The 13381-nt window shown below is 47.9% G+C and overlaps 1 protein-coding gene across 1 annotated transcript in view; it reads right to left on the reverse strand.

The window, feature by feature from the left end:
- Window positions 1-248: 248 nt before the first annotated feature.
- PDLIM1 (PDZ and LIM domain 1) overlaps window positions 249-13381 on the reverse strand; it is a 32092-nt gene continuing 18959 nt past the window's right edge. Inside the window, exons 3-6 of the mRNA XM_009877593.1 lie at window positions 12353-12543; window positions 5471-5625; window positions 2278-2395; window positions 249-606 (exon numbers count right to left, since the gene is read on the reverse strand). Coding sequence (XP_009875895.1) covers window positions 420-606; window positions 2278-2395; window positions 5471-5625; window positions 12353-12543 — 651 coding nt within the window. The 3' untranslated portion in view covers window positions 249-419. The remainder of the gene's footprint in view (window positions 607-2277; window positions 2396-5470; window positions 5626-12352; window positions 12544-13381) is intronic.

Genomic DNA, 13381 nt, shown 5'->3' on the forward strand with positions numbered 1-13381 from the left:
CCCCAGTCCAGTGCAGAGGGATACTGGGAGAAAGCAGACACATCTGCCTCGTGGATTCACTCTTTTATTGAATGCAGACAGAAGGCAAATAACTGGGACACAGACCAGTTGTAATCTGACTTTGGCTTCTGATTTTTCCTGTACAACTGACAGCACAAAGGATGGGAAAAAATAATTCTGTGTTTTAAAAAAAAAAGAGAAAAAACCCATCACAAAAAAAAACAGTGAAAGAGGAGACAAAAATAATGTAGTGACATCTCATGTGAACAGATGGAGGATTAATAATGGCAAGGAGGTTCAAAGCCATGTCTAGCATTCCTTATTGCAAACACGATTCAGCCAGGGAGACAGGGACGATGCTTTCCAAGGAAAAGCAGCTGAGGAGAAACCATCCACACTGGCTTTGTGAGCAGCAGGCTTTACTTCGGGAAGACGGTGACCACCTCATAGCCTTCCGGGGGAATCACCCGCTCCCGGGCATGCTTCTCGCAGTAGATTTGGTCTTCCACAAAGAAGTGTCCTTTCTGCTTGAGGTTGGTGCCGCAGTCACTGCACACGTAGCACTCGGGGTGACGCTGCTTGTCCCGGATCTTCACAAACACCCCTCTGGGGAATGAACGAGCACCTCTCAGTGCCAGATGCCCACCACTGCCTCCCTCCTTCCCAGCCACCTCCCACCCAGGCCAGACCCACACCAGTGCTGAAGGTGAATAATTTTTCTCCTGTGCCTGGTAAGTCAAAGTATAGGGCCTACCTCTTGTCAGGCAGCACTTTTAGCTCAAAATGTGCTGGCATGGGAGCCCTTCTCTGGGAAGTGTTTGCTAGCACTGGCCTGCTTTAAGTTTTACAGGGACAGTCCTATCACCTGTGGTGCCAAAATCACTGTGATGACATCTTTAGCTGATGGCTGGAGACAACGCAACAGCTTTCAAATGCCCAGGATCAACTGGCAGGCAACAGCTTGGCCATCTGGAGGAGCTAAATCCAGCTCCAAAACAGCCAGACTGCAAAACAAATCCAGAACTGACTGCCCACCACTAGCTGAGGAGGATGGAGGCTTTACAGCCACTGCGCTTTTGCTAGGGACCGACATGCCAGCTACGTGTGGGAGAAGCACAGAGACCAATTCCTGGTTCTGATCTCTGACGCTGCTACTTGGAAGCTGCAAGTGAACGGATTCACCCAAATGTGGGTCAGCTCTTCCTAGAAAACTTCACGGTTTAGCACAGCAGATGATGAGGAAAACTACAGAGCAACCTGTAAACTACCACCAGCAGCAACACAACAATTTGCCAGGACTATCATTTTGTTCCAGTGGCCATCTATATTTTCCATAATTCATTAGTTTTTAGTGCTATTTATGGCCTTGTGCCTTCTCTTCAGATCTACTGAGCTGGTAGGCTAATGGTAGGATTTGTCTCTGATTCGTATTTTACAGGCTAGGGAGGGCCTCTGTAATGACTCTGCTGGTTCTTGGAGCTCCAGGCATGTCAGGACCATGCATCACTGTGCAGTGGGTCTCAGCAATAAATTGATAGCTTGTGGTGGGCAGCATGGGAGGAAAGTGAATTCTTTCATGATGATGCAAGTGGGCTACCAGCACTTGACTGGTGGCATCAACTGTTTAGCTAAGGAGGTTGTAGGGAAGAATTTGTGGTTGAGCAACTGAACAGCAAATTGAAGGCATGGGTTGGGTTCCCTCGTGCTGTCATGCTATGGTGCAGCAGCTCTGTATTGAACCCCCGTGCCTGCTGTCCTGAAGTCAGACATGCCCACATAAAGACAAGAAAAATGATATCTGTGTAGACACAGTGAAGGTGTACGGTCTTAACAGCAGAGCAGGGAGCAGATCACAGCTCTCCTGGCCCATATTGCCTTTGACCATCAAGGCAAGTCACTACTCCATGTCTGGGAGCACCAAGACATGACAAGCACTAAATATATAGGCCCTGAATGGAAAGGTAATTTTGTTTCTGGGTGCTGTAACAAGTTTTCAGGCTGGACGCGAAACACTGCAGCAACAACCATCTCGATGTTTGTCACATCGGGACTTGCTTTGGTTTCCACTGATGTGGATCTCAGCGGGAAATTCAACACTTGTGTCACTGTGGGGAGCTGCAAAGTTAGTGCTGTTAAAGCTGGTGAGACTAAATGTGCCTTGAGCCTGCTCCTGGTTGCACTGGATGTGGGTAGGTGAAATGTTTCAGGTGCAGTGCCTCAGGCCGTCACACAGACGTGGGATGCCTGGCCTGCAAACCCAGGGACAGGCTTACTTACACAATGCCAGATCCACACTTGTCACACATGGGCAGCTTCTGGGCATTTCCAATCGATGAGGCCACCTTTGTGGTGGGAGCTTTGACGCTCCTAAATCCAGATGGTTTGGTAGGGTCTCCTGGGGGTGGAAGGAAAGTGCTTCAGAGCATGTGAGTTGTGTGGCTCTAGGCTATTCCTCCCCAGTAGATGCTTTGCTAGAGAGGCGTGATGGTCTTTAACCCCAGCTCTGAGGCAGGAATTCATGCACAGAAAGTGGGCAGGGATTTAGAGGTGTGTGGGGAAGAGAGAAGGAACACAGCTGAACCTGGCCCTGGAAAGTCGAGGCCCTGAGATTGTGGGCAGTCAGATGAGAGTCTCGTGTCACCTTGAAAGCCCATCAGAATTCAGCTGATGTGTCTCACACGCATAGGTACACAAAGCAAAGCGAAGCCTCAGCCCCAACCTTGGCAGCACCAGAACCTGCTTGCTGTGTTCTGATTACAAACCCAGGGTCAAGCTGATTGCCAGATCTGGGCTCAGAAAGAGGAGGTGAGTGTGCTGGCAGAGTCAGAAGGACTGTCAAATCCTTTTCAAGTCTGGTATATGATGGGGCTGACTCCTGCAAGACTCCTGGAAGATTTGGTTAATGAACTCCTTTTCCTTGCAAGGCCCTGGGACATTCGAGTTAACCTTGTGCTCTCCTGCAGCTGTGTAACATGCTCCAGGTAACTCCCTAGTGCAACCTCTCTAGGGCAAGGATGTCCTGCAGGTCCTTCACAAGCGGTATCTGCTGACCTGGATGCCTACAACAGTAGTGGATCCTACATGTGGGACACAAGGCAAGCCTTTAAATACTGCAGTGAAAAAGGAACCTCTTGCAAAACAACAAGATTGATGTGACCAGTCTTATCTATATGACTTTTGCAAGAAGCTCAACACCAGGCAACAAGGGAAGGAGGGCTGTAGAAACTCCCATGATGTTTCACCAGAAACGGAGGGAGGCACCTCAGACAGAGGGAAACCGATAAAACCCTTCTGACTAGTGTCAGAAGAGCACACTGCAATGGTTTAAAAAAAACCAACACCTTCTAAAAGCACACTCTGGTCACCAGCAAGGTCAGGGACACATCACAGCCCGGGCAGCATCACTGAGGGGCTGAAGGAAAAATGGGGGAACTGCCCACTGCACCTCCCTGTGACCACTGCTCACCCTTGGGGCAGGTGACGCCGTGCTGCTTTGCCTCTGGAGCAGCCCTCAGCAAGGAGGTTTGCACCCAGTTCTGTGCAGAGATGCTGATCCAGAGGCACAAGTTCCTTAAAGGGGGCTACAGCCCATACACCCTCCAGACACAGCAGGAAGCAGCTGGCCCGCAACAGAGTTACTGCAAGCGATCCTCGCTGGCACGGAAGCAGCAGGAACCACATTTTTCAGGCTCTTACCTAGCACTTCTGCTCACTCCCTCTGCCTCAAAGAGCACTTGGCTCAGATCAAAAACTTTGACAGCATCAAAAACTGTGACAGCACGTTTTTAAATCTCTCTAAAGGCATCGGTCTAATCTAATACTCACAGGAAACAACTTGTTCGGCCCTGTGAAACAACCTCCACCTCTGAGTGCAGGGTCAGCTCCAAACCCAGACCAGTCACGGTGCTTCCACACACCAGTGCCCCCACACAGCCCCCTGTCTAAGGCCAGGGTCTCAGCTGGTTGAAGTCAGCTCAGTCAGTGATGCCCGGGGGGACTTGTCTCAGCTGAGGAGATAGTTCCCTACTGCTACTCACCAGCCATGGCTTCAAGACAGGCTGGGAGAATTGACCAACGAGTGTGTTATTTATCCCCTCGGACATGATCTGACTCAGCAGCAGTGGTGTTTGAGCCTGGCTGAGCAGCTCGGCAGGCAGGGGCACTGTCTCCTCAGGGACAGACATTCCTTTTGGGCTGCGTAACCTCCTGGCCCTGCTCTGCATGGGTGATTATCAGCCCACAGTGGAGTAACGCCAAAGCCTATCCCGGCCTGTGATCGGGCAGGCAAACCTTGTGCCAGAGAATCCCAATAATGCTGCAAATCTTCAAAGAAAGATAAAACAGAGAGGCGTTTGCTTCTTATCTTCTTCAGCACTACTAAGCACAGGGGAGGACCTCGGCTGTGTGAGAAGTCCCGGCTACTCCAGTCCCTTCCATGCAGGAGCTGAACCCTGAGGGCAAATTGCCAACACTCAATGTTTAAAAGATGCTTTGAAGTAGATATTTTAAGAGCATTTAAAAACTCCAAGATGCCAGTTTCTTTCTTCCTATTGTTTCCTTATTTCCTTCATTTTGCTGTTTCCTTACAGATCCCTCAGACCTACCAGCACTTGGCTGATCTGTTTCCCTTTGTGATGAATATCTATTTCAGCAATGGGCTTTTGTTGGATGACATTGAAGATACCTCTGCAAGGCTACTAACACAAAAGACAAGGTCTCAACTGGCCTAAGGCTTAAAAAAAAAAAAAAGCAATTCTTGGAATTCTTCTCCTATTTATTTGTTTATTTTATTTTATTCAAGTGGAGAAGAAAGTATAATTTGATTCCTCCACCTAAGTTAATTGGCTTTTTTAACCTTAAAGTCCTAAACTACCTAAAGCCCTAAACTGCACAAGTCCAGATGTCAGATCAAGAATGTCAAGCAGAGCAAAGTTTTAGAGGTTAAAAGCTAAGAACTGCTCAGTATAACCTAGCCTCCATATTTTTACATTCAGCTTCAGAAGTGGATCCTTTTTCTTGTGTAGAGGGATGGAGATGAGAAGCTTTAAAACTCAGTGAAGAGCACTACCTTGTGGTACCTTTCAAGGTACCTAAGAAGCAATCAAAGATGGTGTCTAATCAGTGAGTGTTATCTTAAAGGGGCAAAAATTAGAAAAGTATAGAAGAATCTTCACAACTTTTTAAATTCCTTCTTTACAACTAAATGTAAGGGGTTAATTCTTCAGCACTCAATGAATAAGCAATGATACGGGTTCACAGACACTGAAACTAATCAACAAGAGAGTATTTAGGAGTAAAGTTACTGAAAGAGTCTGTAGGTTTCTGTAGAAACCACCTACACATGCTACCTTGAACAATCAACAGCTAAAAAAGGAAAATAAAGTTTTTAGACATTACTCTTAAATACTGTACACAGCCCCAGGAATGGCAGAAAGAGTACACTCGGAGTAGGTACGCACTAAGTGCTCACCTTTCTCTTCTGACTCCAAAATCTCTTGCAACACAAGGAATGAAGCAGACTGCCTGGGTGGCTCATTTGACTCTTGATTCTCCTGGAGCATCTTGTAAACCTCAGATTGTCTGTCTATGACAATGCCACCTGGAGGCTGGTTCTGCTGATCTAAACTGAGGAAGGAACAGAGAACAGAGAACACACTTGTTAAACAGCTGAAAACTAAAGCAGTCCCTCTAGCAAAATTTTCACAGCGCATGAAGGGTGACTGTGCAAAAGACTGAAGAATGAGTGTGCAAAACAAACGCACAACAGGACGCCATAAAACACGGAGGTGCTGGATGCGCTCACACACGACAGCTGCAGCCCAGGTGCAATCGGCACACCGGGCTGTCCGCATATGCCACTGCCCATGGGCTCTGCCGACTGCCCCCGGCCAGTCCTCAAGTGTTCCCCCTGCTTTGCTATTATTATATACTCCAGGAGTGAAAACTTTCTGCCCGGGAAATCACTGCTCTGTTAACAGGAAAGTAAAGAACTCACGTGCTGGGATGGGAATCCCACATGGCATCTGTAGGATCTATGCATGCGCCTTTCATGCATAAACTACCTCAGACTGCCACCTCACACCACTGTGAATCTCATAGTAAGTAAAGCTTATTCCATTAAAACAAATCTTTGCAAGTACACTGTGAACTGGTTGTAAAGGCCACCTTCACAAAGTAACAGCTGTAGGATCTAACTGAAAAGAAGAACTTCTGATTGGCAATAATTTTAGTTTTTTCAAGTGAGTGTTATTATTTCTATTTTACAGATGTAGACTCTGAGTCACAGCCTATTTACATTATTTGACTAGGGTTAACAAGCAGACCAAGGACAGAGGAGGTTCTGGCTGCTAAGACTAAGCCTACCTTTCAGCTGTCTCCCGAGGGGTTGCTGCTGCCACTCATCCCACCAGGGACTTGCATCCTCAGCCTAGAGCCCGAGCTGCTTCAGGGGCAGCTTCTCACAGTGCAGGCTGGCTGAAAGGGTGGTCACTGTGCCACCAAAAGGGTGTTTAGGGAAAAAAAAAAAAAAGAGACTGGAGGCAGTACCTAGGATGTTCTCCATATCTAGTAGGTACAGGATAAACTACAGGCTTAAAACTGCAGGAAGATATTCAGGATTTCCAACAAATGAAAATACCAGAGGACATTGCTGTGGACAGGTAAGCAACCTCCATACTAAAGGATTTTAAAAGAGTGGACAAATATCCACTGGGATTGATTTAAATCAATGGTTTAAATTTACAAAATGCTGGGCTAGGGAATGGGCTAAATAAGAGGTTCTTGCCTGCCTTGTATTCTATGGCTGGAATAAAATACCTCTGGAAAAACGAGACAACTGCCAAGTCTCCTCCGACAGCTCAGTTACATAATGCATCCTTATAAATGTAAATGGTCCATTAGGTTTCACCATCCCTGCACCCTGTGATTGCCTGAAAAAATATATAAACCTCCTGAAGCTCAGACTAAATTGCAGAGCAAAATCTTTTTCTTTATGAGGCAAGTACATACTTTCCATGCCAATCTGCAATTGAGTCATCTGGGAGTTACTCTACATAATAAACTCTTCAAGCATCAGAGGTAAAATCATTGCACGTGTTATAAATTGCTATTTCCATAAAAAGAATTCCATAAAATGTTTCCATCTTTAGTAATTTTCAGTGGAGCAAGAAGCACAGTAGACTTGCAAGCAGCTGAACTCTTGAAGTCTGAATCTCATTTACTGAAGACTCTCATCCAAAACAAAACAACGATATGCCTTCTACTCCACAGATAATGTTCTAGGTTATCTCACATGAATCCATGTTCTTATATAAACTCATATACTCCCACCAATCTATCCACCCACAAAAACATTAGTCAAGAAGCCTGTCATTGCAGTTTGCATACTAAGAATGTTTCACTGACATGCATTCAAAAAAGCAAAGGCTAAATCATAGTAAAGAGCACTAGAGTCAAACAAAGCCATCACATTTCAACCATGCATTGTACCAGTGTGCAAAACATACAGATCAGCTCTCTCAGCTATGCACCCTACAGATATACTTGCAAATACAATATTTTCAAAAGACTATAAAAAAACCCCCACCCAAATCCTAGAATTTGTACCAGCAGAGTGAAATACCTCAACCTGCCAGGGCAAAGAGCTGTGCTGCTTAAAGGAAAAAACAATACGAAAAAGCACAAGACCACAGACAAGGCCACACGCACAGGAATTGTGCCTGTGGGCAATGAGGCTCCACATGTCGGCTGATTTACAGCACCTCCTGTCACACAGGTACTTTATCTGCAGCAGTTGCCAGCAACTGGTCTCCTTTTCCATGCGCAGGAGTTCCCTGGTGCAGAAACTCTGTAGGGGACGACTCCAACTATCTTCCCTGCATTTCAGATTTGCACAACCATTACTCAATCTCACCGCTTCTACCACAGGCAACTTGCGGTGCTGATTGAGTAACACTGGATCACTGAGCTTTGAAAACTGGCAAGAAGATGGTAATAAAAACTATAAAGGCACGGCGTCTTCAGGAAAAGTACATCTTAATCTTCACTAATGTCATTTTACTATTTTATGCTCCTGCTTTTCATAAAGTTTACCAGGATCTCAAAACTGGGCCACAGGGAGACCTGGTATTCGGGGCACTAATTTTTGCAGTGGGACAATTGCTGATGCCTGGGGCTCCTTTGTGAGCGTTATCAGCTGCCCAGACCAGCACGGCCAGCCAGCAGAGTGTTACCACTCCTGGCACGCACAGTACAAGCCAGAGCAGTGACTGACAGCAAATAACTGAGCTGGGTAACAAAGCAGCAGTAAATCCAGCGCCTCATGTTATCTCTTGGCTGGTGGCACATGGCAAACCTCGACTGTGTGGGTCTGTGGGTGGGAACACCAACTTTTCCGCTTTGAAACACATGGTGCTCAGCTCAGGAGGGGGCTGTGAGCAGCCAGGGAGCAATGAGATTTGGCTGTGCCCTTTCGCGCTGTCCCATGAAGGCCATGGGACTGACTGCCTCCCTGGACCACAGGTCACACAGAATCATAGAATAGTATCAGCTGGAAAAGACCTTGAAGATCGTGGAGTCCAGCCATTGTGCCAGCCCTATCAACCTACTAAATTATGTCCCCCAATGCAATACCCACCTCTTAACCACTTCCAGGGACGATGAGTCAACCGCCTCGCTGGGCAGCCTGTTCCAATGCCTGACAACCCTTTCAGTAAAGAAATTCTTCCTAATATCTAACCTGAGCCTGCCCTGGCACAATTTAAATCCACAGCTGCAAGATGCTTGGTCACATAGCGGGGTAACTTTGCTGAGTGTTCAGAACTTCTGAAACAAGTCAGCCTTGTCTGGAGCGCTCCTGAGAGACGGCTAAATACGCTTTATGCTTCACCTGTTTCAATACTGAAATCCTCCCTGTAGAATCCTGTGGGCTGTCATTTAGAGGGATGGGCCAGCTGGTTTCCAACTCTCAGAAAGAGCAAATACCAAAGAGCAACCAAGCCTTTTGATTCTGAAGCTCTCCACAGAACCTGCATACCTCAGAGCATGATGAGCATCCTCTGCTTCTCTGGGCAGAGAGGCAGCCCCAAGAGCAGCAACCTGTGCAGACAAGTGGGCAGGGGTAAGAACACAGACTGGATCCTCTGTGTGCTTGGTGCCTGCCCAGGCTGCTCCAAACTCATGAGTGTTATCAGCCAAAGATGGAGACCCATGATGTCTGCTTCAGCCTGAAATGAGGCACACCTAGCACACGCCCATGGCCCAGCCCACAGCTAACGAAACAAAAGCACAAGAACACGTGCGGGAGCACCTTCCAGTCACCAAAAATGACAATTGTTTCAGTGCAGGAGAAATACGAGCTTTCAAGATAAATCACTCTCCTGCCCCCAGCAAATCCATCTGCTGCAGGTGGCTTTTCCAGGAAAGCGTGGGCTACACAGGGGGCAATGGACACCCTGATGGGCTGAGATCATGTTTTGGTGCTTCCCACGGTGTTGCACACAGACACAATGCAGAGAAAGCTCCTGTGAAGAGTCATGCACTAATGTTGGAAACACCGTTTCCTTGTGACCGGCCAATGCCACAGACAGGGATGAGGCACTCGTGGACACCAAGATGCGGATGGACGGATGTGCTGAGCTGGCCGCAGAGGCAGCGGGCAGATTACCTGGGGAAAGCAGGGCTAACAGATGAGATCTGCCCCTGCAGGGAATCCATGATGTTGCTCTGCGAATAGAGCTGTAGGGGAGAATTGAACTGTACATGCAGCACTTTGAGTCCTGGCACCTCCACTTCCACGGGGCTGTTGGGGCAGACTTGGGCCACGCGCTTCAGCTGCTCGGGCCCCACTCGCACTTGGCTGGGGCTGGAGGAGGTGCTGGGCCTCCGCTGTGGCGGCTCCGAGGTTTGCGCCTGCAGAGGGTTATAGACGGAGGCAAGGGGAGCCTGCATGGCGCCTGTCGGCGACCGGCAGCTATGGGCCCACGCAAAAAAAAGGGCAGTTTGAGTTGTGTTGGTTTGGCGGTTTGTTTGGGTTTTACATCATGGAATTGAAAGGAAAATGCAGAGGAGGAAGAAAGGAAAGAAGGAATAAATTAATGCAGGACTAAAACAAATACTCCAAGCGATACAAGCAGTTGCAGAGTCCTGTCTGAAGGACACACTCTTGAATACACAACTTCACATTAACGGTTTCTGGCTAATGCTGTGGCTCTGGTCTTGCACTTCAGGTGCGTCCACACAAAAACTAAAATGCAGTCGCTCTGCTGGTGAGCAAATGCAGGGGTCGTAAAAACAATGAAGACATGGCAGCAGGGGTTTCACTTTGAAATAGCTACAGGAGCACACATTCATGGTCCCAGCTGTCCAGCCAAGGAATGCCACCTTCCCTGCTGCCCTTCCCAAGGCTAACCTGGGTGCCTTACTGAGAGGCACTGTCACCTCCAACCCCAAAAGAGATGTGCTCAGCATGGGGGCTTCTCCCCGCCCTCCCCACCTGCTTTGCAGCACCAAATCTAGTGGAGATGTTTGTTGCTGTTTCTGCCTGTACCACAGCCCTGCATTTACATCACCCACCCTCTAAGGATGGAGCATGGAACGAGGTCCCCGTGTCATGTCACCCTGTGCAATGACAGGTTGATCCTGGGCACACTCCTGGGGTGATCATGGTTGTGTGTCTCCTGGTTGCAGGATGGGGATGCAGATAAATGCCAGGTAAACCCAGAGGAAGGTCAGCCAAGTACAAGTAACTCAGCAAAACTGACCACCAGGAATTTAAAGGCAGCTAGAAGACTGTGAAAGGACACCCTGCACATCCTGTCCTTGTACACTGGGGAGACCACGGTGGGTTTTTAATGGCAGGTTGAGGCCCTTGGATTTCACTGAAAACCAGCAGCAACTCATTTGGCTTTGATGACTCTATAAACAAAAGTGTATTGACATTGAAGGTCTCATCCACAGTCCCCCCAGCAGTACTTTGCAACTTGCTATGTTTCAGCAAGGGAAAGATTAAAGAGATGCCTGTACTCCACAAGCAGCATGGCAGGCAACAGACCTTCCTGCTGGTAAAGGAGCACAGTGAGCCACAACACTAGAAGAAACTCATCTCTTTGCTGAGCCCTCAAGAAAAAGGGATCACCCACAAATTCCCAGCCAAATATACCTGGCTTCCAGAGAGGGCTCTCACTTGGAGAAGACTCTAGACTAGACCCGAGGTAGTATATGACCACCACATGGTCCCGTCAGGCTAATGCAAAGTCAGATTTCCCTTGTCCCTCCTCTGCTTTTGCTCAGCCCCTGAATGAGGCTACTGAGGTCCACCAGAAGCAAATGAACAAACATCTGTCACCTTGTCTGCCAGCTGCAGCACCATAACTCTGATTAGAATGGCCCACGCTGCAGACAGTGCTGCCAGTGCAAGAAGTCAGTTTCAGTCAGGGCTAAGTTTTCAGGCTTGTGTTAAACCACAATCTCAGGCCTTTGTGCCCTGCAAAAGCAGAGGCTGAAGTTACTTTTGTCTCCACACTCACAAGTCAGGAAATCAGTCGAGTATTACCTAAAGCATTGGCCTTGAAGCTTTTGTTGTAAAAATGGCCAAAGTCTTCCAGGCAGTTTGATACTACTATACAGAGGGCAGTTAAGCAACTTGACCAACGCAGCCAGAACGATTTCAGATAGCTTCTGGTTTATTGCTTCCAATGAAAAAAGAGGACCTTTGGACTGCTGGGAGAAAGTAATACCTTTGGTGGGGTTCAGATGCAAAAACAAAAATTCAACAGGCCTTTTTACGGTTGGGATACTTTCGAACCCCATATGTAAAACCGCTCACACATGTATGAATGCTTCAGCTACTTTTTAAATCTCCTGTGAAAAACAAGGTTCAGTAACAAAAAACAGATAGATCTAAACTTATGCAGAGCCTGTCTATGAATCCCAGGCCAGACAGGAATAGGGATGTGTGTGCTTCCTGCCCTAGCCGGTATTCTTCCTGCCCAGCATTGCCCGCAAAGCCAGCACAAAACGCTAACTTTACAAAGTGCTCGTAACAAGCTATCAGGCACCTGTTCAGACCAGTAGGCTGGTATGTCATGCTGAATGCACATGGAAACTGCGTCGGTCTCTGCTGAACAAAGAAACACAACAGCATTAATTTCATTTCTGCACCTCGTCAAACGCTCCCCGTTCCTCCGAGCCCTGCCCCTGGGAATCACAGCCACGCTCGAGCTTCCGATTCTTCCCTTGTCCTGCAAGAGAGCTCTTCCAGGTTAACAAATCGGTACCCTCTCAGAGAATTCACGCCTCCTGGAGCCTTCCCCTGGGAGCCCAGGCAGGGAGGGCAGGCAAGGAAGATACTTACGGCTTGGCAGGCTCCTGAGCCCCAAGTGACGTCTTTGACTCCACCGCACTGTTGAAGGTCTGGATGTTCTCTGAGGAGTAGAGGCCTGCTGGGTTGTTGTACTGAGCAGTGATCACTCTGGGGGCAGAAGCCGTGGCAGCAGTGAAGGGCACCGCGCTCCGGTTGTGTGCACTTCCTATATGCCTTATTTCCTGCATGCAAAGGAGCAGAGGCAAAAATCAGAGGTGCTCAGGCAGGCAGGTGGGAGGTGGATGGGCAGCCCAGAGCGAGCAGCCACAGCAGTGGTGGCCTTTGCTCATGGTGTCAGGTGAGGAGCATGTGACCATGACCACCAAAGCAGGGGAGCATCCTCCATATGTCACAAGGGCCCCCAGCCCCATCCTAGATGGCTTCAGGCTGACATTCAGGACATTTCAGAGTTTCTGATGAGCTCAGAAACACTGTCAGAGCTATTAGCTCAAGATGCCACATACCTGGGAGCTCCTGCAAGCCTACAGAAAGCCGCTGGATGTACCTTCTCATGCAAGACTATATATTTTAAGTATTCCTTGTTATTCCCAAAAGCAGGGCTGATTTCTATGGAAAAGTGAAGATAAGGGGCAGAAAGAGGAGCAGTCTTCAATGACATCTGAAAGTCAGGCTTTCCTTAGATAAAGGCAACCCAAAAAGAAGGGATTTGTCATTAGTACAAGTGCTCTGGAGCATGTCTGCTCCTTCAGCTAAGACTGGGGTTCACAGCTGTCTTTGACAATCAACTCTCGACTCTCTGCACAAGAAATTCTCCCAATAAAGGTGGGAATACGATGACTGTTAATACAAAGGACTGTCCACAGGCAGTGACAGCTAACTGCCAGAGACTTCTGCAGTGTCAGAAGTATGAGTTATCCCCCAGACCTTCTGGGTTTTCTGCAAACTAGAAACTTCCAGTGGTATTAGTGGATACTTAGAAACATGAGGTAGGATTCTTCTGAATCACAGCTGGCACTAACAAAAATGGGGAAATTTCTAAGCCCCATCAAGAGTTCAGCA

This window comes from Apaloderma vittatum, unplaced genomic scaffold (genome assembly GCF_000703405.1).
Source record: "Apaloderma vittatum isolate BGI_N311 unplaced genomic scaffold, ASM70340v1 scaffold8431, whole genome shotgun sequence".
Classification (NCBI taxonomy): Eukaryota; Metazoa; Chordata; class Aves; order Trogoniformes; family Trogonidae; genus Apaloderma; species Apaloderma vittatum.